We start from the raw sequence: 27,002 nt of genomic DNA, 5'->3' as shown, positions 1-27,002 counted from the left end.
CTGAATGACAGCAAGAGGGACAGGAAGCAGTTCTTTAGAGAAATAATCAGGATGTTATCTGCAGCTGCAGAGTAGCTGTTTGGGTTTCTTCTATACCAGATGTGTGTTGCAACCATTAACGGAGTTCACAAGGTTGGCTCTTTGACTCACTGAATGCTGGTGGCTGGCTGCAGCTTGTCTGTCTTGAGTCACATGTGCTGCTGTTTTCTACAGGTCATTCTTATTTTAGTTGAAATTCTTGGGGTTACAATGAATTCACTGTTGTGAGAGTTTAAAGAGAATTTTTTTCTCCCCCAAAGGTGTTTTACATCAACAAGTCATTGAACTTAATCATGTTCATATGTGTGATAGGAAAGAACAATTTCTTCATCAGTGGATTTACTGGAGGAAGTTCTGCTGCCTGGGCTTATGTATTCAAACTCTGTGAGACTGCTGCCTTTTGATCTGTCAGATCTACACAATTAAGCTGTATAGTGCAATTACTGTGAATGAACTGTGCCATGACACATTCAAAGAGCTAATAATTGATTCCCTGAAACCATTTCCACCTGTGTGAGTCATGGTGGGACTTGTGACCTCTGTAAGAGGTATTTTGAGGATCCTAATTGTGACCGTTCTTCAGAGGGCAAGCATTTATGAAGTATTTCCAGGTCAATGACTGTCAGACTGGAATTCCCAAACCTAAGGGAACAGCCACCCAAACTGACACGTAGTCTGGAATCTGAGGACCATGTCTGTGTAAGAAGAGAGCTTCTCAGTTCCTGTGCTTCTGCTTCTATTTTGATTGCTAATATAGTTTCTGGGGTTTTTTTATTTTGGAGAGTGCAAAAGCTAGAAAATTTGATTCATCGAGTCCAGGCAATGTCTCGTTGGAAGACTCCTGGAAAACCACACTTGTTCTGGAGACAAACACAATGTCATTTCAGTAGCTGAATCCCTTTGTGAGCCTCCTGGAAACAAATGTTTTGCATGAGGACTCAATTTTTCTTTTTCTGAATTCATTCAAACAAATTACCCTGCAGACTTTATTTGTGGTAAACTTTTCTTGAGACAGCCTTTTCTTGAGCCCTGTTCAGAATCAGGACTGAATCTGAGTGCTGTTTAGAAGCTGTAATGGTTGTAAGTGTGTGGAACAGGTAAATGTATCAAGCAAAGCACTGTGCCTCAGTCTTCTGAGAAGCTAGGAAGATCAGTGGCCTTTAGAGCTTCCAGCCGGTGTTTCCCTCTCTTCTCCAAACTATTGCGCTCTCCATAAAAAAAGTATGTTGACCTGGAACAGCAAAGCAGCTTGCTTTTCTTTCTTTAATTAGGTGATGGCTTAAGATATTTACAGAGGAAAGAGGATGATTTGCTTAAGTAAAGCCAATTGATAGTAGGGGTGTTGAGGACCTCCCTTCATCTCTAGGGATCTTTTTTCCCCTTCTGTGTCTGAACAATCCCAAGTTTTTGGTTTCTCTAGTGCAGGAGCAAAGGTAGAAGGCTGGCTCAGAGTGTCAGGGAGGGAACTAAGGCATAAATCCAAATGACATTATTGAGACCTTGACACATTTGCTTTCCAGCTGATTGAGAACATGGCCATGAGAAGAACGTGCTTGGGAATTGTCCACCTGCCCATTTGACGTAGGACAAGAAAGAAACTGTTCATTTCCTGACAGCATGTCTGAAAACTGGAAGTGGAACGGTTATTTAATGTGTTTGGGTTTTTTGGCTATCTGATTCATAGTTTTTGAATGCTTGTAGTTGCCACTTCTCGATACAATACGTTTTTTTTTATTTATTTGATGAATAAAAAGATGCAACAGACAAATCTTCAGGGCATCAGAGCATACTGTGGTCTATTCTCTGTTTTGTTCTACCTCTAATAACAGGATAAATAAAAGTATTTTGAGGCCTCTCCTCTTCCATCAAGCCTCTGGGAAAGAAAAAAGAAAGGGCAGGGGAGGTGACTGAGCATGGAAAATTTTATGAAATTGCTTATGGGTTTCCATTTCATGTGAAATTTCCCTGAATTTTTCTCCATGACTCATTTCCTTCTTGATTCCTTTTAAAGTCCATAGTTTGGGTGTTTTTTTCTTTTTTTTTTTTTTTTTTAGATGAGTGGGTAGCTTTTTCCTGCCCAATGTGATGTGAGTTTTGCAGAGGTGTGTGTTCAGTGCTGAAGTTACTCTGTGTCTTCTGAGTGCTTAGACATTGCAGTCTGTTCTCCATAGGGACAGATGCTCTCTTTTCTCTAGTTTCTCTTTACAGCCCATGGACAAAGACAGGAAGCAAGGAATGCGCTTCCAAAGAAAACGGATATTAATCAGAGGTGTATTGTGTGAGGAAAGAGGTGGTGGGAAGTAGGATGTTCTATTTTAGCAGATGTCTGTTGATGTTTGCAAAGGTCTTGTATTGGCAGAAGGTCAATGAAAGAATTTGTTTTGGTTTCATAGTTTGACTTGCAGTTTTCAGTTCATGTTGATGTACATTCTTCCTGCTGGATATAGACTTCTCTAGAACTCATTCCCTGAAATGCTACCTAGCGCCTTCCACAGTGGTAAGGGTAGCTCTTTTCTGGATTGAAAACTTGCATGACTAATTTCTTTTTATTGGAGAAACAGAAAAGTTGAGTGAGAGAGATGTAAAAGGTTGATAGAATGCAAGAGTCCTTCACTAACCTGTAGTCATTGCCACTCATAAAATAAGTTCTATGGAATCCACAAACACTTTATTTATTGTGAATATATCTAGTCTGACTAAACTCTTGGACATGCTTAAAGCTCTACAATACAGCTTTTCTTACAAAGGAAAAAATTCAAGACTCTCAGGGTTCTTCTAGTGCCTATAAGATAAGGCTTACTTCTTTTGTAGAAATATCCACAATAATATGTTCTTCTGGTGCAATTAAAGTTTAGTATAACAATTCAATGCATCCGAAGCATTGTAAACCCTTGAAGATCTTGGCAGCATTTCTTGGAATATCTTATTCCATAAAGGTTTGTATGATCTGATCACCAAACTATCTGAATGCTTCTCGCAGTGAATTAAGGCCTGTCCTCTTTTCCCCTCCTCTCCCCACCCCCTTCCAGGGTTCAGATAAACCGTATTATTTACAAGAGTTGAGCCTTTCAAAAAAGCATGTGATCTCCTTAGTGAAACATGAAATTATTTAAATTCTAAATGATTAAATTGTTGGAAGATAAAGCTTAGATACTAGAAGTAAAATTGTGTGCAGAGATTAATTCAATTTTCATCCACACATTGGTAGTATCTTTGATTTACATGAACACATACTACTTTTTCTGTAACTAGCTGTTTCCTTTCTCTAAACTTATAAGCAACCAAATGGAGAGCCTTGAATGAAGAATGTTGCTTACTATTTACTTAGAAACATACTTACCTGTCCTGCTCATAAGCAGTGCATTCCTCCTAATGTTGAAAATTTCATGGCTAAACTTCATCATTTAAGAAAAAGGAGCTTATTTTGTAATGAAATTAAGCTGACTTCTTAGCTAGGCTCTCTCGATATCACTAGTAGCATAACTTCTTCTAGTTGGATAAATTAATACATCTGAAACAAGTTTGGGATACTTGAAAAGAAATCTTAAGAACAAGCTGAAAACTGAAATCCAAAATAAGATTAAAGTAAAATAATAATAAAAAATAAAACTACCCCCACACACCCTCCCACCCCAATATAACTAGAGGAGTCTTCCCTGCATTAACTTACAGCTGTTATGTCACAGGAACTTGCAAATACTGAGAGAAAGTGGCAATTTCCTTGCCTGTGGCAATGCTGGCTTAGTTCCCCTTTCTAAAATAAGGGAGTTTTCCATCTAGGAATAGGTAGATGTATTGCAGCTCACTTTCGCTTTAGGCATATTTATGCATTTCCACATGTAAAGTGTAAATTCTTTGCTTGTTTTGAAGTATCAGTACATCTAAGTTCTGATAGATGCTATTTAGCTGTTTGTTCAACCGGATAGGAACCCTGAACAAAAACTTGCTGCTGTGTTTGATTTTTACAATCCTGTTTTTGTGTTCTTGTCTCTGAATGTGCAAATACCTATAAGTATTTGTTGAAAGGCCAAGTTCTTGCAAATTGGATGCATCCTCAGAAAGTCCCTTGATAAACTAGGCAAACTAAATTTTCCAGCTTGGTCGCTGTTTACTCTTCTGAATTATGAATAATTTGACTGGAGACAAGTGTGACTGTTCCTGAGCTGGGAGAAAAATTATCCAGTGAATATAGTTGTCATGACAAAAGGAAGAAAATTTTTGGAATCAAAGTGACACTTAAAATGTTACCAATTTAATGGCTGTATTAAATAGTCCATTATTAAGGACTGGTAGGCTATTACTAATGTATTATGTATATAAAGAGTGTGTATGGGGCAGGCGGTTGGGTACTTACGGCATTAGTAATAGATTACATCTTTGAGACTATTACAGGGTAGCAGGTTAACCTCACAGCATAGCAAGTAGGGGATCTGTCTGATGTGTGTTTTATCATCTGTAGTTTACTCTTTTAAATTTATAACTTCTTTTGAAAATAGAACTGGCTAAGGGAAAATTTTAGTGGTCATAACGACGCTTGCCCAGTGTGCATCTGGTCTAGGATGGTCTTTGAATAGATATCATTATATATGGAAAATAAGTTTGGTTGATCAAATTCAGTAGTGTTTGTAATGTGTTTTACTTAGCTGTTCATGATATATCATTATGTTTGTCCAGTTTATCTAAATGAAGACTGAAATTTCACAGTTAGCTTGCAATTATCTTTATGAAAATAAAATTATTAAACCGAAATATGGGTCAATAGCATAATAGTGGGAGATGTTAGATATCCACATGCTGGTATTTTCAAACAGGGCAACCTTTTGGGAGGTTGTTCTAGAAAAATTATTGTTGGTTAAGTGAACTGAATTGAATAGCCTTCCATAAACATTTGATTAAATGATCTAATGGTATCTTCTTTAAATCTGGCTTTAAATTTTGAGGAGGACAAGCCCATGACAATTAAAATACAGTTTGAATCTAACACAGGTTTTCCAGATTTCTTGTGGTGGCACTGATGGAAGAATATTCTTTTGTATGTTTTAAGTCAGCAGGAGCAAACTGAAAGAAAACTGAAGAGGGAGCTATTTTGCAGAAGCATTTCATTTTGCAAACAGTATTTTCATCACTGAAGTTTGTTATGACTCTGCGCATGTTTAGTCACTTCTTGTATGTGAAGAAAAAAAAGGCAATTTCCATTGTCACTTCTTATCCATTTCATATGTAAATGTTAGTGAGTCTGATAACCTGGGTCTTGAACTGATCTCTAAAACAGCTTGAAAGGGCTAAACTCCATTATTGGCTGAAACTCTGTTCAAAGCTCCAAGCTGTGTGGGTGTACAGCAATAGTTGCATGTTCTCGTAGGAAAACCTTTATTCATAACAGGAAACTCTTCCAGGGCATCCTGTACCTTCTTCTTTCCCTCCCTTTTCTCAGAAGAAAAACTTGAAAAAATATTGCCTGCATAGTAATTTGCATTTGGAGGGTTCTAATGTCACAAATATGTGAGGAGAGTGAGGCGTCCCTGAGGTTAAGTGTCTCTTTAGCTTTTCCTACTGTGAGTGCAAATTTTACTCGGTTCTAAAATATTAACCCCCTGTAGGTCAAGCCTCCATGGAAATAAGGTGTGTGTGTATTTGCTGCTTCATAGGAAAAGAAAGTGGAATTTTCTTTTGTGAAATTAGATTATAGGATCAGCTTACTGAATGGAGTGAGACGGGATGGGGAATGAGGGGAAATAATTCCTGTGACCCAACTTAAGGTGCTTATGTAAATGCCCAAAATGAAATGAAAGAAATCCTTCTTTGACAGATTGGTATTAGGCTTGGCAAATTCAAAATTGCATAAGGTAGTTTTGATCCAGGATTTTAAAAAGTCTGTACTACTTTGCTGGTACGAAGCAGAAGGCAGCTGTTTTCTTTTCAATTTAATCTTTTCTCTCAAATATTCAAAAAAACTAAACCACCAAACCCTTACTCCAGAAACACAGTAATGTTATTGTAATATATGTACCAAAGAGGTGAAAGCTGACTTAGAAGGCAATTCTTAAAATTACTTCAATTCTTTTGACTTCAGTATCTATTTAAGCTAAAACATGTGAAGAAACCTGCTCCTTTTACATAAGCATGTCTTGCTCTGGAAGCTGCTTGTGGTTTAATGTTTCATCACAATAATGGCAGCTTATATGTGCTGCCAAGAGACTATTACTTTTAATCCTTGTGTTCAGGCTGTTCCAGTGAGATACCTTTAAGGTGAGAAAAATGCATATTTAACAAATCCTCTCATCACTGCTTGTGCAGTGAGCTTTGTGTGAACTTCTTACCCCATTTTGCCAAGCGTAATTGCTGATGTTTCTATGGAGCAAAGTTTAATTAACAACAAAAAAAAAAGGATAAAATAAACCCAAATACTGGAATCAGATGTCATTTACAAGGAGAGGCTTTAAAATGGCTTATGTAAATAATAAAGATTATTTGATTGTAAGTACTGTAGTATGTCTACAAAAAGTGTTTTGCTTTCTGCAAGGAAATGAACGAGAAGATTCATCTGATGTTGTTAGAAACTTATTTATAAAATGGGTTGTTTCGTAATAAAACCTTGATACTTTGAATTTTTTGTTTCTATCCCCTAATGGTACTCCTTTCAAAGCACCAGCTGCAGCTTTACCTGCACATTGTTTGCCTAATGAGAATATGTGAAAGAGCAGCACATGCTGGGACTAGTGCAGGGCTATGTGTGTGCTATTTGACCAGCCAGCTGCTTCCAAACAGAATTTATATGGCTATGTTATTTCAGTGTACTCTTTGAAAAGACTGTTAATTTGTCATATGATTAAACTGGTGAAGATGGGGGAGGATCTAAAAACACTGGCTTTGGTGACTATTGCTGGCTTACCTTTTACAACAGAAGCTAACAAAGGTGTCATTCTTTTTTTTTTTTTCCCTCTTGTTCCCTATTCTCTGTAGCAAAAAACCCCAAACAATCAAATTGAAAGAAATTTGATTGAATAGTAAGTATGAGTAGTAATATCTTTATTAAAAATGGAATTAATGTATGCATTGCCCATAAAACTTCCCTAATTATTGATGTAGAAGGTTGTTTACATTTCTTGATATATTCAAATCCAGGGCAGAGGGAAAGTGAAGACTTAAAAGAGTAGTTTCATGAACATTTGTCTTCAGTATATTTTTATGAATACTCTGTTCTGACGTTCTCATCAATATATCAAAATCAGTTATCAGATTTAATTGCTCAGCAATCCTTGACATCACTTAGTCCAATGATTGATTCCTCTTACCGGCATTACTTTAATGATAGATTTGTTTGATCCCAAAAGAAGAGATCTTTTAAAAGTTGTGAAAGCTTCTTTTCTTACTGTAATGTTTCAATAAAATGTTCAGCTGTGGCTGAATTGGAAAGGAAACACATGTTGTTGTAGCTTGTATCTATGTTGGAAAAAAATTTTCAATATCATAAATCTTAGCTGTTGTTGAAAACACTGTGCTTAGCAGGAATCCATGTTTCCTCAAGTTGTTTTCAAATCTTCTCCTTGCTGCACTTTTGAAAACTTTTTTACAACCAGCTTTACCCCTCCTTCAGTGAGTTAGACAAGGGTTCTTGGGAAAGATGGGTGATGGAAAACTCAGGCTCATATATGCCTGAGTCAGTACATTAACCCTTCTGGGTTGTAATTGGCTTCAAATTGTCTTCGTTAGAAGGCATGTTGTTTTGCCTAGTTTAGCTGTAATGCAGGGCTTTCCAATAGCTCTAGGCTTTCCCTTTGACATAGTAGGTTCCTTTATTCCCACTGCTGTGTTGTTTTGGTTCTTTCTGTCCTCTCTCTCTCTGGCTCTTAATCTGTGACAACAGCAGGAGCAGGTGAAAATAATTTGTATGAGAAGAAAGTTTTGAGTATTAAGCAACTTTATGTAAAATTAAAAATTTTATATTTTAGCCTTGAGAAATCATGGGCTTCATCTAAGTCATTTGTGTTAATCCAAGTATATAACTGATACGGTAACAGTCTGGGATTTTTCTCACAGCACACTTGTAGATACCATAGTAGAAGTTGCAAAGATTTTTATTCTGTTTAAACTATGAAAAATGTATTCTTAATCTTTAAATAAACCACTATAATTCTCTACATTTCTGTGGAGAGCTTTTAAGGCCATCTACGTATTAAGAGCTACCCTCATGGGAAGACAGTGCTCTTGCATAAATTCAGATCAAAGTACATACGAGAAATCATGTTTAGTGTTAAGGGTGGAAGCACTCAGAAGAAGTGTCAGCATATGTTCCCCTGTGAAAGTCAAAATTAAGAGTTTTTAACTTAACAATCACTATTTAACTTTTTCAGAGGTGTTATTCCCTCAGTTGTTGCTCAAGGTGGTCCTGCTGAGGAGAGAAGTTAGAACTCTGAAGGGCATGACCCTTGCCTTGCTTGTCACTGGGGCTCTTATTTTAGTGCCATTGTGGAGAATTAGGTTTAAGACCCTGCTCAGTATGATTTAAGATATATAGGAGCGAGTGTTTCTCAAGTAGGTGTCTCCACTAGAATAGAAATTCACATACTGCTCATTCTGCCCATGAGCTTGGAAAGCAGCATCCCTGCATGTCGTCTTGGTTTTGTGCCTCTGGGAAAGATGGCAAGTTGACCCAACTGCCACTTAATTAATTCATAACATTTTAGTAAAGAGTTGGAACAATTTTACTGTCCCTTGTTTGATGAAGGTCTTGTAACTATAGTTTCTCTAAATAGTTTCCATGCTTTTATTATTAATTTATGCCAATATAAGTAAATACTAGCTTTAATAGACTCCAAGTGATAATTGTGTAGTATCAGGTCTTCGATCTTAGTGTTGCATCATTTGCTATCACTACTCTTGCTCTTGTTTATCAAGCTGTTTGCTTGATGGTCATGCTGGCAACAAAAATATTTGAGCTGAACATCTCAATATAGGGTAAGATAGTTGTCTGCTCCATGCTCAGATGAAAAACGTCACTTAGCTCTGGGACATACAAATATTTCATAGTCAGTGCTGTTACTTTTAATGCTGGCGCTTCTGTGTTTGACTTTGTAGCTGTGCTTGTGATGTTTTTTTCTTAACTTCAGCATGTCTTGCAGGCATGCCAGAAGTGGATTAATTTTCTTGAGGCTGTATTGTTTGAATGCAAAGTGTCCCAGTATGTAAAGATATACTGTCCTCTGGTTATTTGGGAGTACTGAGAGTTTCAGCACTGTTTACTTTCGTAAGACACAGGGAGAAGCCTCAAACTGATGAGGAAGAGAGGGAAGTAGAAAGTCATAAGCATCTGTCTTTGACAAGTCCATGATTATTAATTTCCTCAATAAAAATATCACCTCCACAGTGCCCATTGCAATGAGCTCATTAAAGGCATTTCAAGAGCTGTGATTGCATTTGGGAATTCTTCTGCAAATGCAGCTAGAAAGATATACATGCTTTCTCATATATATCCTTAGCCAGTTGCCCAGGTACTTCACTTATTAATGAGCATATTTTACAGCTTGAAGATAAGCTCTTCTAGCTTCAGTTTCTGTGATCCTAGTATGCTAATCAGAAATACCGGATTCTTTCCAGGAATTCTGTGTTTTTGTATAACCATTTTCCTGAAAGGTCAGGGCACTTGGTAAAAGGGGAAACATATGCCAGGGTGTGTTCCCCCTTGGAAATAACTGAGAGAATGCTAGATCTTCTTAGAAGAGAAATTCTTGTAGCAAGAGTAGGAAGAAAAAAAAAAAGGAAGGAAAAAGAATCCTTATAATGAATTGTTAGATCGTTAACTCTAAATCTGTCTGGCCTAAAGAAAAGTCTAGATACAGCTGATATTAAACATGTTCCATGACTATAGAAACTGCTATGAGAAGATTCCTGATTTAGATATTTCTGGTAGCATGGTCTGCACAGCCAAATCTGGTTAATATCTTCCTTTTTTGGATATGATTTATCTAGTGCAAAGATTGAGTCATTGCATTTCCTCTTAGATTCCTCTCTTATTATTATTTCTTTTAAGGGGAGAGGGGATACCAATAAATAACCTTCTCTAGACTGTGTCTACCTTGTCACCTGTCTCCTTTATCTTCCACATGATAGTTTTGGTCTAGGTCAGGGTATTCTTTATCTTCTGGCCTCTCATCCTCAATGTGAGCAGTGTAGTTTCCTTAACTATCCAAACAATTTTTTACTTCAATGATCACAGTATTTAAAAAGTTGATCTGTCTTTTTGTTCCTTTCCGCTATCACTTTGCAGTTTCTAAGGCACTTTTGTAGCAACATGAGCGGTACTGAGTCGGAGACTGGAAGTGCTCAGTTGGTCTGTAACAGTGCCCCAAACGTGTGTTGGGAGGCTCTTTCTCTATAACTCTTGTGAGGCTTTCCTTCATTTCTCCCCTTTTTTTTCTAATAGCTCTTGTTAAGCTAGAGCATTGCTCACATGTGTAAAATCTAGTAGTCCCTGAATAGCTATAATGGGTTATTTCCCTGACTAGGTCACTTGCTGTTCTGTAATTATTTCATGGACACTTTATTCTTGGATTGGCTAGCATCTATGTTTCTGCCACAGCATGTCTGTCTAATGAATCTGCAACTGCCAAATGTATTTGCAGCTGACTTGAAACTCATTCTTACTGTTACATTGACTTGGTCTTTGTGATGGGAAATAAAAGACCTATTAAACCACTTCTAATTCTTTTTTATAAGCTCCTTTTGGTTCTGGCAAACTTTATTAGAAACTGAGATTCTGTTTCAAACGAGCTACTATTTTACATAATACCAAAGCTAAAAAGCTAAAAAATCTTAGTGTTAGATGTTGCTTTTTTCCATTTGTCTTCTGGCAGCTTAGTAAAGTATTGCATAAGCACTGGCAGATAACTTGCCCGGTTGCTTCAGCATTGAATCACTTTATTTAGCTTTCTATACTGGTAATTTGTGATAGGATAAAACGACCTTGCTAAATGTTCATGCAAAACTTTTTGTTACTCATTTGTCAGTAGCACTGGGTCCTTTGCATCTAAATGCAAAACACTTTATAAGAATCCAAGGTCACTCATATCTTCCTATGTGTTTGAGGGACCAAAGCCATTAAGCTTTAACAAGAAACATGAGTTGCTTTATTATACTATATTGGTAAAACATTTTCTGGCTTTGAGAACACTTAAAGTTTGAAGAAAAATGTTGTGTGTTTTATAGAATCAGATTCAGTAGCCCTGGAACCAGAAGCAACGTATCTGCATCAGCCTACCACTGTGCATGGGCTGAGAATCCCTGCTGAGACACAGAGCTTTATTAGCTCAGGTACAGATCCGTCTAACTCGGCTGTGCGTCTTCCCAGGCAAAGCTTGCATCCACGCACAGCACCATGCAGATGCGTGAAGGAAGTGTTTACGCTGTGAAATGCAGCGCTCTGTTAGAAATGGCTTTGAAGACCTGGATAGACTTGAAGCCCTGAGGACAACCCTTTGGAGTTCTGTCAGAAGAGAAGCTTCCCTTTGTAGCTGGTGGAAAGAAAGAATTAGAGAGCTGAAGATGGGGTTAAAGCTATGGTTCTTAACACTGGTTTGTAATGTAATCTTAGAAATATCCAGTTATGCTGTTGACTGATCCTGCTGGTGAGCTGTGCAAATGAGATTTGAAGACTGTTCTCTAGAAGGCTCTTAAAAGCACAGCAGAACTTCATCTCTTACTGTAAGGTCTTGAAGCAGAAATATTATTAGTTAGTAGTGGGACAATAGTTTGGCAATGCGTGATTTTCGGCTATATCGCTTTGGGTGTTCCATCTTCACCAAAACACAACAGATTGAGAACAAGATTTCATGTCCAGAAGTGGAACAAATGCAAATAAACTGTTTCTGCTGCTTCTAGTGGGAATGAAACATTTGTAAATTTTCTGCAGAACTACTGCATTTTTCCTCTTTTGTTTCAAAGCCTGCCAGGTAACTGATCTATTGTTTCTACTATGCTTACCTTGGAAAGCAGCCAGCCTGTAAGCATAACTCACTAGAAAACTACAATTTTTGTGGCTTTTAAAGTTGTTAGAAACATGGGATATTTGCTGATGTGCAAGTATGCTTCAAAGTGCTGTGTATTCCTGATACAAAGGCAGCCCGGCAAAATTTCAGGTTCTCTGAAGTATGGAATTTTCCAATCAAATGGCTAGAACATTTTTAATGTTATTTGCAAATAGCTTTTTTTCTTTGATATTTGTCTTGGAAATATATTATAAAAAGCCTGACACAGTTGCACAGACTCAAAGGTTTGGCAGAGATATGCAACTGACAATAACAATTTATCCTTATTATTATTATTAAAAAAAAAAAAGAGTGACATAAATTTGTTTGTGGGCACTGTTTTCTGTCTCTCGTACAAGTACTGTTTAGCCAGAATGACTTATGTGGTAGGAAAATGAAGATAAGTCTCCAGTTTTTCTTTTCAGCCCTGTAACAATTCTGAGAGTAGATAAAATCCATAATCTGATCTTGCAATTGATTCTGGGTGGAGACTCACTGGCTTCAGTAAGTTTGCTGGTGGGATTTTTAGCATCGGGCCTGCTGAAGTTTTACAGCATGTAATGTGCTACTAAGAAAAGGAATAAAATAGTTTAGCAATTGCCATTGTTTTACATGTGATGGCTGTCATAGTATAAAAGATATTTAAGAAAAAAAAGCTGCTTTGGTTAAAAAAAAATCTACACTGTAATATTACAATCAAATTCATTTGTAGCATACGTTGTGACTGGAAAAGGTGGAATTCTTTGGGTTAATATATTCTGTTCTGAAACCAAGAGAGGTTTTTGTAAAGTATGGTCACAAATACAAAGTTCTCACTGAAAGTTTCTCCAAGCTGGGTACCTTGCTTAAGGCCTCTGAAAGTCTGCTTTTACGTCCCCTCTTTTTATTTTCATAATTGTACTCTTCAGAATAATATGAGTTAGCATAAGTTTTCTGTCGTGCTGTTGCTGTCCTACTGATGGTCGGTGGTTTTCATAGCTTGTTGAACAGGCTGTTTGAATTTTGTTCATACGTGTCTCCTGTATTTCTTTTGGGTTGTTAACCTGATGAGAAAATTCTGTCTTGATGAGGGTAGAAAAGCCGTTAAAAGTTTCATGGGTGTATCCTTACACAGAAGGGAGTTGTGAGTTACTGTTCAGCAAGCAGGCTGAGAAAAGAGTTTATCTTGGAAATGGTGAACACAGCAAAGTTTTTAGAACCTTGGAAATTCACCATTTTTTAAAACGGTACATTCAGGATCTGTTGCAGTGCATATCAATAATTTGAAGAGCTTTTACTGTTCTCAGGGAGTGATTTTTTGGTTCAACACAGTGGCAGAGATTTTAAGATATTCCACTGAACATTCTTACTAGTTTTGTCTTTGAGTAACTTCTTCAGCATGGAGTCCTTGATTTCTGTTCCCCGGCTGAGGATTTTGAGGATTTTATTGTGAAACGGGTACTTCCAAAATTATAAATGCCACCCCTCCCTGCCAAGTGTTGGGGTGCTCTTATGCAGGGGAAAAAAAATTTGATTTATTGGTTTGTAGCATCTCCAATTACAAAGTGGAATGTTTTATCTGGTTTTCAGAATTTTCACTTGGATTTGTTGTCTGTCAAAGTTGATCAGCTTTTTGGTCTGTTGTAGACTTTTAAAACCGAGGACTTAGATTTGCTAGCTGTTGACCACAATTAGCTTTTTTGTAAAGTAGACTGGGCTTAGAGCTGACCTGCAGGTTTTACGTAGTATACCTAATAAAACTCCAGAACTGACCACTACTCCATGTTTGTTGCAAGGTTATGGTTGGTTTCTTTGTTGTTGTTTTATTTAAAGATGGGATGAAGGGGATAGGGGAAGTACAACAGCGTTTTTTCATCTGCCAAACGTATTTTTGATGAATTGTCAGCCAGGGCACTCCTTTTCTATTGGTTGCTGTTTAATATAGGCTTGTGGGGCCACAGTAACTTGAAGGATAGTATAGGGAACAACTATATAGATGGAAAGCCATGAAGAAGTAATTAAAAATTATTTGTGTCTGTGCAATATGCATAATAAAAAACTGAGGTAGCTTTTGGTAGAAAAAACTCTGATGCAGTTCTTCGTACAGCAGCTCAAATTTGTCAATTCATCTAGATTTTCTGAATATAGTAAGGAATAAAAGCAAGCTACCTTTTTTTTTTTTCAGGAAGCAGCTGTAGCTGTTGCTTGATACTCTCTTACAAATGATTTTAAATACTTTAACTCAAGCTCTTATTCAAGCTTTATTGGTCTAATAGTTGTCTGGAGCAATAGTGGAAAGAGTACAGGTAAACAAGAGTGAAAAAGCATCAGACTGATTTGATGTCTGTACCCTGACTGAATTACCTGCTTACAGTATCTAAAGGCTGTACTGCAAAGAAACTCAGCCAGTTTTTTTGCATTTGGAAAGACACAATTACTTGGAAGAGCAAATTAAATATTCTATTAAATTTTTTATTGAATTATAATAGATTAAGTCTTGGCAAATAGAAGATATAATAAATTGTAAGATGGAGTAATAATCATTTTATTGGTAATATTTACGGAAATTACTCATTAAGTATTGTACTTTTTATTTTGTGCATGTGTAAGCTAGAATCTGATATACTGTTAGAGAGGTTCAGGGATGTGGTTTGTGATGATAATTATCTTCTATTGCCCTATCCTATATTGTTTTACGATACATGTGTTATTTCTCTTAAATGCACGAACTGAATAAAAGGGAAGTAGTTTTAATGGTCAAGTGTCTGTTTCTTAACTTGTTTTTTATGTGATACTGATCAGTGCCATATCTGTATGTTCCTTAAAATACTGAAGTGCCCAAGAGAAGGATCAGAAATAAATGTTGTTCGTGAAGAGGTCTGTGGAGACTGATGGAGCTTCTTGCCTGTATCGTGTGGGCTACTGATTAGCGTGGGTATTTGTACAATTAATAATTCAGCTTCGTCCTGTCCTTGCTTCCCATATAACCTCTGCTATTTCTGCAGTTCTTTTAACTGAGGCACAAGTGAGAAGTTATGTGATCAAAGAGATGGGGTAAGTTGTAGATCTGGAAATACAATTGAGTCAGTCTACAAAAGCTTGCTGTAAGCAATTTTCTTTTAAAAATACAGTGCTAAATAGAAACTAGTTTCTTGCTCTGAGTGCAAGCATTGGTAAAAATTTCCTTTGAAATGTTTTTATGGGAAAAACCCCATAAAATGCTCAAACAGAAAAGCCTGGTGATTTGTTGGACTTGAAATGTTCTGCTAGAATGTGTCATTTCCACTGAAACTTTGCCTGGCTGATGTTTTGTCACTTGGCCACCTTCTTGGTGGCTGCAGAGGCCTCTGTGTTATTTGCCTTGCAAGCTGGGAAGAATTGTCTAGCTGCCTACTCTCCTGTCTAGCTGATTTTGTTTAGTAACCTTAAAATCTAGTGAACAGGTAAAAGTCTGGGTCAGTTGTTTGATGGCTTGTTTAATGGACACCTGGGAAGTTGGCAATCTTTGTTTCCCTCTTGCCCATCTCCTTGAAGTCCAGTTCACTGAGATGAAGGGTTTTAAATTTTGTTGTGAAAATTGCATCTTCTGACTTGGAAATTATGTTTCAGAATGCAAAATTGAATATGGGAGCCGGAATTTCCAGCTCACCTCTTTCATTTGCTGTGCTTAGAGGAAATGCAGAACTAAATTAAGTCAGTCTGCAGTTAACTGCTGGCTTTCTTTGCAGAACTGTTAGAGAAAGGGCATCATTCACTGTCTGTATGAGTTTCTGCATGATTTTAATTGAAGATAACGTTTACCTTTTCCACTGGTAATTGACTGAAAGAAGAATTAAACCCCATGCCTAGTATTCCCCATTCAGTTCTTGAAGACTAATGAATGGTTTTATTGCCTGTGCTGATTGAACGGAAACATACTGACCAGTAATAATACAGTGTTGTTTTATTGACACTAAAGAGCATTTCTTTATTTTTTCAGTAGTGTAATAAAACCTGATTTGCTGACTGCATAGTACTAAGTGTTTAAAAATCTCTCTAGTTACCAGACGGCTGGCACTGTTTGTCAGGGAGTATTGCTTAATTCCATACTCTAGGTTAAATCTTGTTTTACATTGAACCTGGAAGACGAATTAACCTGTTTGTACAAGAACTTTGAATTAGCCAGGAACTGTTAAGGAAACGTGAAGTGCGTGGTGAGTCTTGACTACTGTGAAACTTCTAGACCTTTAATTTTAGAACTTCTTAGTTTCTTACCAGATAAACTTATTTTGCATGCTTTGCCTACTTATAAGCCATAGAAGTAGTTGTGAAGAAAAACTAGTTTTGTTGTAGAGAACAGGCTGTTTAAAAACTTTTGAAATCATCACCATAACAAGCTGTAGTTTGTCTGTCATTCCAGCTGTACCTTGAATAAAAGCATGTAGATGATAAGCAAAACAAGCTGAAATCTGATCACAGGAAGGTGTCTCTGCTTTATGTTACTATGCAAACACTTTGCATAGAATATTGAAATAATTTCAAGCAAATATTCTAATAAAGATGAAGTTTATAAAAATGCAACTGTTTGGAAAGTAATTTGTCCCATTGCAGCCAAGAATTTTTAAAATTAACTGAAATCTAAAACAAAAATTGTATTTTAAGAATTACTGTTTCCCGTTACCTGGAGACAGAGCATGTTTTCCTTCTGCTATGGCAACGAGAACATGTGAAGTACAGTACCCCAATAACTTGGAGTTCTGCCACAAAATAGATGAAGAACTACAAGCCCAGTATGAGGGCGCTGTCTTTCTCACTGTTTGCAGCTTTCAGCCTGAATCTTAAAATAATTTTGACTGTCTTCCCACACAGCAAATGGAAGGTGGCTTTAAAGGCCATAATACACGCTAAATCCAGTGCTGAGAGTGGTTGCTGCTTTAGGAAGAGAGAGTTGTCAGCTGCAGTAAAGGAATACTTCTGTACTTTGAAAATGTTTGGGTTCTGTTATTCAGACTTCCTGTTGAATCCTTTAATTCATTTCTTGGGTGTCTCTGACATGAATCAGCTCAAATTTTCTTTGTTTTAGATCATTTTACAAGTCCTCATTAAGTACTCCTTTCCCTTTGAGATTACATAGTCGGTTTTTAATCACGTTTTGAAGCTGCAGGCCTGTATTTTGCATCGGTTTGTAGCTGTTGCTTCACTTGTTGAATGCATGTGTTAGATTTGGGGTGGCTGACATATCTGTAAAGATACCTTTTTTCCTAAGCGAGGTGTTTAAGGGGCTGAGAGATGCAAAAGGATGATAATAGAGTCAATTCCCTGTTGTCTTTGGTGGTAGGTGTCTGGGAATTCCTCGGGCGACTGGCACAATGGCAAACTGGGTACAGCAGCCCTTGTAGTGCCAACGCGAGTTGACACGAGTGTGCAGAGCCTGGCACGCCAACCCTGCAGTCAGTCCTCAGCGTTAACGGCTTTTCTTTTCAGGAGGGTGTGTGGACGCTTGGAGCGTGCTGCTCTTCACCTGCCCAAACAAGCTGGTATTGCAAAGGTGTGTGTGTGTGTCTGGGGGGGAATGGGGTGTTTGTGGGAGAGGTATGGCTGCACCGGGGTGGGAGATGTGGGGTGTGGGGCTGGGAGAGGGGTCGCTGTTGGAAGGGAAAGAGCTGAGGATACAGAGCTGAGCAAAGACGGGCCGAAGAGGGTTTGTTAGGCAAGTCGCAGCACTGCATGAACACGACTGTACTGCTTCAGAGACGGGCGATTCCCAAACTGTACTGAAGCTTTAGCAGGACACAAAGTTATGACTAATTATTTTGTCTGACCAGAGCTGGCTCTGTGCAGTTAACAAACTTGTGCACTGTACTCCTAGCCGAGGAGGTGCTGGAGCTGGCTCCCTGTGGCACCGCTTGAGTTAGAGAGGGCACACAGCTTCAGCAGGGCAGCTGGGCTGGCCAGGGTGTCAAATCCAGGCTGGGGCTTCAGCCTCCTCTCTGCCCTCCCTGCTCTAAACACACGCAGAGCAACACTTTTCCTGAGTAGACCAGGGCATGTGCTGTTGGCAGCCAACCCGCCCAGCAGCTTGATGAATACCCATCCGTGACTGTTGGCTAAAATGAGAGTATATGTAAATGTTTCTCAACTGACATGCGTAGGCAGATGCATTTTAAATCATGTAACCTATTGTCTGGGCAGTAACTCCACCACATCAACCCACAAATGAAAACAAATGGGTTGAGTGTGTTAACAATTTCACCTTGTTACTAAAATGAGCTTGCTGAGCACTGTTCTCAGAAGGCCAGCTGGATGGTTACTCTCTGCTGTAAGTTCTTCATGTTATCACAGGCTTCTCATTTTGCAGTTTTGCTCAAATTCATTAAGAGGGAGTTGTTTTTCTGTTCTCACACCTGTTTGCATGGCATCTGCTTTATTGTGGTGGGGGTAATTCAGAGACAAAGTCTATCCATTATTCTAGATAAATGCATGTGTATATGTGTAAAGATATGTAATGTATTATATATAAGCAATAAGTAAAATATGGTATGTATCATACTTCAAAAATATGGCTGGAAGAGCTAAATGACATGGATTAAAAACATACATGGTATCTTTCGTGTCTAGAAATAAACACTGCAGTGTTTAATCTAGTGGAATGCAGTGTAACATATATGTACATACTGTAATGGGGTGCAGGTTGAAGAAGAGAAACTTCAGAACTTCCTCAGCTCTTTTCCACAGCTCAGATACCTTCCTTAAAAAAATGAATTTTACAAGATGGTCTTTCACATAAAATACAGAAAAGATTTTTTTTATTATTATTTTTATTAAATATTTTGTCTCTGTGCTATAATTTGAGGGAGGGAACAGTGTAAACTGTGAAAAGCTCAGCCTGTACATAAGTGACCTACACTCCTTTCCTAAGAGTTTAGGAGGATGACAGAACAATGTCTTGTCTCATTAACTCTGTGGTTACCTGTGTGTAGAAGTCAAATATTTGGAACTGGAACGTGTGCCTCTGTGTTGTCCCGCAGCTGCTTGGAGCCAGGGTGTCTGTTTGGAGGATGTCATTGCGTCTGACTCGATGACTGGTGGCTCTGAGCAGCCTCGCAGAGGACCGGAGTGGCTGGCTGAAGCTAAACAAACTTGTGTTCTGTGTCTGCTAGTGGGTTTTACCTGTTTGAAAGCTGCCCATAGATCTTTCTTGTTGTTTCCCTGTGTGTATTCCTAAAAAATGTTTTATTAGGTCAAGCACATTGAATTTTAATCCACTCTGCTGCCTTTTGTAGTAGGTCTCAAATCTTGATATGTCAGAAGAAGGCCTTTTCTTCTAGTCCTGCTGCAATTAATGATTTTTTTTTTCCCCTTTCTGTTGTTTCTGTCCTTCTCTGTTTTTTTTTTCTTTTGTCCTCTGCTACCTTTATTTCGGACTTTCCCCACGCAGGTTTGCAGTAACAAATAGAAGGTGGCAGTTGGAGCATTGTTTCTTCAGTGCAGTGCTCTTCAAGGATCCATTGATATGTCAAAATTGATCCTACTTAGTGTGTACATGTGTGGACAGCTGGTTATTAGTTCCTGCTTTTGGCAGGAAAGAGAGGACTTTATACTCGAGAATGCAAATAATGTGTATTTGTTTGAATTCAAATGTTATTGTGTTAAAATCTTCCTGATATGCTGTCCTGGTTTCAGCTGGGATAGAGTGAGTGAGCGGCTGCATGGTGCTTAGTTGCTGGCTGGGGTTAAACCACGACATAATAGCTATCAGCAAACATTTGTATTTAGTGTTACTTTTTTTTTTTTGCTATGGTGCAGAAGTTGGGCTAAATACAGCTTCCTATGTCCTTCTTTCATTAACAAATTTGCATGGCCTCTTCTCTTGGCCTTCCTCCAAATACGTACAGTTTAGGAAATTGTTTAAACAGAAAAGTATCCAAAATAGAACTATGTTCTTGTTATTTGTCAACATGGAGGAGCAGAAGCAAACTCATGTGCTAGCAATGCTAGCACTGCCATTTCTTGACTTTGGAATACTTTGCTGTGCAAACATTATTGCTATGGACATTGCACAAAACATGCTTGAGATAAATCATGTATGTTACAGTACACAAGGCTTAATGGATTATTTTTCCATTGCTCATTTTAAAATTAAAAACACCAGCTTCCTGTTTTTCTTGTCCTGAAGTCCTGTCTATCTGAGCTCTTGTAATTTCTAAAATAGCCTGTCAAAAAAGGAATTCAGTAAAGTGACTGAAAAGTGACTTCTACTTAACCTTTGATTTTATAAACAATTGTTTGAGTCCTAAATAGATGCAAACTGTCTATTTTTAGGCCCTAATTTAGAGAATTGATATTTCCACATTTGCTTTGTCATAGCTGGTAGTAGTCGCTAAATTGTGAAAGCTTGTAGCTATTACAAATGCTTGGAGGATTGCTGCCATAATGCATTAAGAAGCACCATGCACTGTACATTTCAATTTATAATAAGGGAGTCTAGCTGATAGCACAGACACTGAAATATTTCCAGTCTAGACTACTGTCTTAAAAACCAAAGGCTATTGGCTTTTTGGTGGAATAGGTTGGAAAATAACTGAAAAGGACAGTTGAAGTACAACAAACTTCAAAAAGTCACAAATTCACTAAGCCAGGGTGAGTCGGGAGGTTTCAGCTGTTGCTTCCCTGCCCTGCTGTGATGAAAAGGGAACTGGTGTCTGAAATGGCTGACCGGTCTCGCAAGGTTTGAGTGGTTTCTGAAGGAGGTCACACGTAGACCCTTGTTAGGTGGGGAAGATGAGTTTCTGCAACACTGTGTTTAGCAAGAAGAAACAAAATGGAGAAATAGAAAAGCAAAGTTCCCTGTCTTCAGAGAATGCTAACATTAGTACTTTGCCAGTGACAAAGATAATGGCTGAAAAGTTTACTATAACAGGTGTTCTCTTATATAGCTCGTTTGTACCTTTGGATAATAAAAATAGCTTGCAGAAGATTTTAGTGTGAAACTACATATTGTAGTGGAGGAAATTATGATGTTGCTGATACTTTTATGGCCTCTTTAATATCCCAGTGCTCCATACAAAACATTCTGTTTATAAAGTCATTCTCATACTGCTGCTTGTCAGGTAGAATATTTTGGTTGCATTTACTTTCATCATGTGTTGTTAGCCATGGAAAAAAAAAGGGGGGGTTGAATATTACCTCAAACTGGACTTACGGACTTGAAGAGTTATGTAATTACTTCCAGTTTATCTCTCTAACATAATGCCAACTTTCTTTTTCAGAGCCATGGTGTCATGGAAAGGGATATACTTTGTACTTGCACTATTCTTGGGAAGTTTTTTTGGAAGTATATTCATGCTCGGTCCTTTTCTACCTTTGATGTTTATCTCACCGGCCTGGTATCGCTGGATCACCGATTGTGTTGTGGCCACTTGGCTCACACTCCCAGTGGTAAGTTGCAGTTTGAGCCAAGTTCTGGGCAACTGTTTGTAATACCATGATTTAGTTTGCTGACTAATGCTTTTTATTTTATTTTGGTTTTTTAAAGTTTTTTATGCTTTTGTCAAAACAGGCCTTAACACACTATCTGTAGAGACTTAGGTTTTAGCTCAGTGTTGTTGATCATGTGCTTGTCTATAGTCCCCTTCTTCCACAGTTTAATTTCTATGTAAGCTAATGCCATGTCTTAGTTGTACTCTTGAAAAGGCCTTTTCGTGACATCTCCATCTAGTGTCAGTTAGATGCTGATCAGAGAAGAGTAGGTGAAGCACTATAAGCAGGCAGATTTTTTTAAATTACAAACTTCCTAAATGAGTTGTCTTACAAACTCTTCCTTTCGACTGTGTTCCAACTATCTAATTAGGAAAATTATTCACTGTCTGGTACATTGTTGCTGACCTTCACTGTTCTCTTACTTAATCCTCTTAGAATTTAGTCCTTGTAGTTGAATTAGAGATAAATTATTTCAGGTGAAGAAGAACTTCCCCTAGAAATGAAGTCTTCCTCACTTATAATGCATCACCTTTAGAGCTATAGGAGTCTGGAAATCAATAACAAAGCTCTTCCCTGAATTGTTCCAGAGAAAAGATGGTATGAATGGGTTCTGTCTCCTCATCCATTCTCTAAAAACCAAGGGACTTTGTTCCTCTAGGCATTTAAAGATTTGTTTAACTTTTTCTGAAGTAAAATGCTATATTGGTGTGCAGAAAGAGTATCTTGTGGCATAAAGGAAGATTTATCTTTATTACATATCAAATAGTTTCTGCTTTCTCTGTTTGTCTTGTGTGTTTTAAAGGGGTGTGAGCTGTTTCATGTTCTAAAACTTTTGTCCTTTTCATCATTACTAAATGCGATGAAATTAGGAGGGGAAAAAAAAATTACCAGTAAAGGGAATAGAGGTATTGTTATTTTTTGTCATGATGAAATTTAGCTGAGTACTGCTAGTGTCACAAAATCGACCCTTTCTCTGTTTGTCTCCCAGTTTTTCTAAAATTGCAAACTCCCAAAAATCAAATACTGTTGGTTTTTTTTATTTGATTAGTTGCCTGGGCTTTATAATTCTGGATTATTACACCTAGTTTGTGACAACTTTTGCAGTCTAGAAGTATGGTTTCAGCCCACACTGGACCTAAACCAAAATAATTTGAATGTTTTTGTGGAAAGGATTCTGTCTTGTAAGAATCTTGGAGACTTAGGTTCAGGAAAAGGGTCTCAAAAACATTTTGCACCCAAACTTTTTGAGGCTGAGACCTTGTCTGCATTAGTTTTCTGTCCTTATGCTTACTGCATTCTTAGTCAGGAGAAGCAGGTACTTTGGTTTGTGTCTCCAAACAATAACCTAATGTTGGACCAGTTGGACTCCCAATGGGGAAGCTCTGACCCTGACCTCTGTGATGTAAAAAAACTTCCACCTTCCTCACTCCTCTGCCACGTATTATTTCCTTTCTAGCAGAGTCAGCAGGATGGGGCAGTGAGGTTGGTCTTAACTGTTTCAGTTTAGTTTGGCTTATACTAGCATTAAGGTACGTAGAACAGAACATCTGTTCATTATTATGTTTAACTAGATGTTAAATATGTAATAAGATTCTTATTAAACTATCAAAAAAGGCTGCTTCTCTCTTTTCTGAAAAGATAACTGTTTACCATTTTGAGCTATACCACCTGCTCTGCTTTTGAAGTGTCCATAGTTACTCTTGATAGCAACACCTTTGCCAGAATTATAGTGAGCTGAGTTTATTAATAGTATTAATATTTGGCACATACAGTGCTTTTCATTCTGAGATCTCAAGCCATTTGTGGTTGTGAGAATGTCATTCCAGTTTTACAGGTGACTTAAACTGAGGAATTTGTGTTCTTTGAGCTTCTGTGGCACAGAGGTGGCAGAAATACGAACAGAACAAAGTTGTTTTACTTCCTAGAGCTCTGTTTAAATCCCCAGACTTTGCTCTTTTTCTGTATTTTTCTGGAGGAAGAATGGGGAAGAGAAGGTAAGGAGGTAATTTGAAGTGCTTGTATTCTTTTATGTTAAGGCCCAATGTTAAGTTTATTCCTATAGATGTCCAATCATGTTTTGGTGGTTTCTTCTTCTGTGCTAACTGGGTTGGACAGTGTCCTGCCAGTGGCCCTGACCTTAGGGCCTCAATACCTTGAGGTAGTATCTGTTGTCTGCCTCCTGTTCCTTGGGATTTTGTACCTTTCCACTGTGTTTCCTCTAGCTATTAAAAGGTTGCAAGGCACTAGCATTCAGCCATCTGTATGTTTGAATTATTTACCTGGTCCTGGTCTTTTGCTGTAACCAAGCAGCACTCTTCCATACACTTCCCTGCATGATTTGGGAATGGTCGTGGGTCAGAAACCATTTCCAGTAGGCAATTTGCATGTGGCGTGAACATGGCTAGAGCATGCTGTCGGGCTCTGATATTATATACAACTAGTCTAGTTATACGGTTATGGTCCAGCTGTCCAGGTTATGAAACCAGGCCCTCTTAAATTTGGCCTGTAGCTCTTGTCTGCTTTTTCCTTCTGCTAAACCACTGACCTATGATTTATAACTTGACCCGTCAGAGCCACATGTAGCAGGTAAAGCAAGAAACATGTTTTATATGTGAACTTCTAGCATCACTGGCTGTTTAGGCAAAATCGAGAAAGCTGCTTGTCCAGCTCCTTGTTTGTGTCCTTCCACGTTTGAGGCTTATTCCATGCTTTGGGACGGCATTTCGTAGATGATCTGTGCACCAGTGCTTGGTGGTTGATGCTTTCTGCTAATTGTGGGGTGGAGGCTCAGGCTTCAAGGTAGCACTGTAGAGCTGGACAGACCTAGGTCTACTTCCCTGTACTGTGTTCCGGCTTGTTTGGGATTTCTCTCTCTCAGCTGCTCTTTCTGCCATCAGGTTCTAGCCATTTTTGCAGGTGGAAGTTAGGCACAAACACGTTGACCATTTGGACCCAAGCAGAAAGCAAGGCAGCTTCTGATGCCTTCCCAGCTCTGACAATATTGAGCAATAGATTATTTGTGCAGCCAGTCTCTCCTTAGATTACCTACCAAGTTATAATCCATACTGATTCCCTTCTATTCCTACGTGATAGTATTCTGGGAAAACTAGGGAAAAGCAAGTTTAATGTTGGACACTGATTGTAAAAGAGTGCTTTTTAAGAAGTGCTATTTAATTGTTGTTTCCTCTTCCATTAAACAGCTGAGCGTTACTGTGGAAAAGCTGGCTGCTTTATTAGAAAACAGTCAGAAGTTTGCTTACCAGTGATAATGTGAGTGAATAAGTAAAATGATGTAATTTTTATTGCTAATGGGCTGGTGCTTTTCTTTTGGGAGTAAAGCCATAATATTGAGATATTATTTCTAGGCCTTGCTGGAAATGGTGTTTGGTGCCAAGGTGGTTGTCACTGGTGACGGGTTTGTTCCTGGAGAAAGGAGCGTCATTATCATGAACCATCGCACACGAATGGACTGGATGTTCCTGTGGAACTGCCTGCTGCGATACAGCTACCTCAGACTTGAAAAAATCTGTCTCAAATCCAGTCTCAAAAGCATTCCGGGATTTGGTAGGTGACTAAACCCTTTAATTCAAAAGGAAAACGTGTTTAAATTTTGCCTGGCACTGTTCATACCCTGTTAAATGCCCTAGGTTTAAATTCTGTTTCAGTATTTTTTTTAAAAAAACTTGTGTAAAAAGATATGGCATACTGAGCAATTAAACCATAAATCTCCCAGAGGACACCTGGTCTACATGCTTAAGCATTTCTTTTTAAAGATACTACATGTGCTGATGTTGCTTATAGGTGAAAATATTTCTGCTCTATATACTGAAGGCTTTCTTCAAAATTGTGAAAAAAAGTCTTTTCAAAGTCTCTTTCAACACTTTGGGTTTGGTGCTATTTCACTGCACATTGCAAATGCTCTCATCAAGCTTCTTCATTATCCAATTTATACCATTGAGAAGATTACAAAAAAATAAAAAAGCCCTGTAGGCAATTGCAAAGTTGATGCTTCATTTTAATAGCTGTAGTTTTAAACTGAACTTGGTTACACAAAAGCTGTACAGGTTATAAAATAATCAGTATTTATAGTGATGTAGTCTGGAAACAGATCTGAGTTGCACATACTCAGAGAAATCATGTCAGGCCAAAAATTGTGGCACAAATGGTTTCTGAATAAATAGGCAGACTTATCTGAAATAAAAGCATCTCTGTGTTTTATTTATCTCTTAGATTTATTTGCTGTTTTATACAAAACTAGCTAGGGCAGGATATGCGTCAACTTTATGATGTCGAAAGAGTAACCTTATTTATGGTTCCCTTTTGTCAGGCCATTTATCTGAACAGATAATTTTGGCTGGATTCCATACAGAGGAACTCTCATATTGTTGCACTGTTATTGCATTCACTTGCTGGGCCTTTAGTCCTCTTAAGTAAGAACTTCAACTAGGTAACATACTTTTTCCATAACAGTCAAACACGAAGGTCAATTTTACTTGACAAAAGACATCTCTTTTAACATTACAGGAAATGAAAAAAATATGTATTTAGATAAATGTTTTATCTTCATAATACAGCAGAGATGTTTTGAAATCTTGGAATCAGCTGCAAATGCAACTTTTTAAAGCAATGATGGAAGATAATCAGGAGTATAGTCTGGAAGATTCATAGGTTTATCTCTTCAAAAGTAGCTTTTTGTGGTTTTGGGGGGTTTGGTTTTGTTTTGTTTGTAACAAAACATTTGTATGTATGCTTGTTAATGCATACATAAATGGGAAGGTAGCTCCCGGAGCTTGGATGCTATGTTACGCTTGGCAAAACTTGGTTGCTGAAAGGGTGTCAGGAGTTGTTTAGAGGTTGATTTCCACCCCCACCTCCCAGTTCTGAGTTCAGTGCATAAACTGAGCACATCTAATAGATTTAATGAGTAGGCTCTGGTAAGTGGAGCCGTAGCAGGTCAGTGTTAGCAGACCATGATGCTGTCTTTGTTCATAGTCTGACATAGTAGCTTAAGCCACTAATGAAATTCTGGGCTCATACCCCACTTTGTGGGCTGTGATGGTAGAGGTGGCGCAGGCAGTCATTTATTCCTGTTGTTTGTGTTGCAGGACAACGATTTCTGGCAGTAGATTGGTTGCCTGGATCTACAGTGTTATAAACCACTATTTATATGTCAGATGCCTAAGCACCCTCCATAATATATGGGCTTTGAGTACTTTGATTGCAATATTGTGAATTTTAGCTTATTTTTTAGTAGACTACTAATGTTATTAGTCACAGGAGAGGAATCCAGCTAAACTATGTCCTTTACTCAAGCCATAGTTTGATAGTCTAAAATCATAAATGTTCAGCTTCTATTCTACCATAGTATATCTGAAAAGAGGCCTTAGAAATAGTGTCTCTATGTTCAGTCAGCCTGTGTTTTGGATGGCAGATTCATGCAAAAATAAAGTATTCTGTATAGCCACGTAATTAGGGGAGAGTTGGAAAATGATACTCCTGGAT

At 38.0% G+C, this 27,002-nt stretch overlaps 1 protein-coding gene across 2 annotated transcripts in view; it reads left to right on the top strand.

The window, feature by feature from the left end:
* Positions 1 to 27,002, top strand: part of LCLAT1 (lysocardiolipin acyltransferase 1) — a 118,605-nt gene that overhangs the window by 19,007 nt on the left and 72,596 nt on the right. For both annotated transcript variants that reach the window (XM_010577751.1, XM_010577752.1), the window contains exons 2-3: positions 21,290 to 21,458; positions 24,866 to 25,064. In XM_010577751.1, the coding sequence (XP_010576053.1) occupies positions 21,294 to 21,458; positions 24,866 to 25,064 (364 nt within the window). In that variant the 5' untranslated portion in view covers positions 21,290 to 21,293. The remainder of the gene's footprint in view (positions 1 to 21,289; positions 21,459 to 24,865; positions 25,065 to 27,002) is intronic.

This window comes from Haliaeetus leucocephalus, unplaced genomic scaffold, assembly GCF_000737465.1.
Source record: "Haliaeetus leucocephalus isolate CR32 unplaced genomic scaffold, Haliaeetus_leucocephalus-4.0 Scaffold577, whole genome shotgun sequence".
Classification (NCBI taxonomy): domain Eukaryota; kingdom Metazoa; phylum Chordata; class Aves; order Accipitriformes; family Accipitridae; genus Haliaeetus; species Haliaeetus leucocephalus.
Note: the sequence above shows the minus strand (reverse complement) of the source record. Positions and strands in the feature narration are given on the sequence as shown.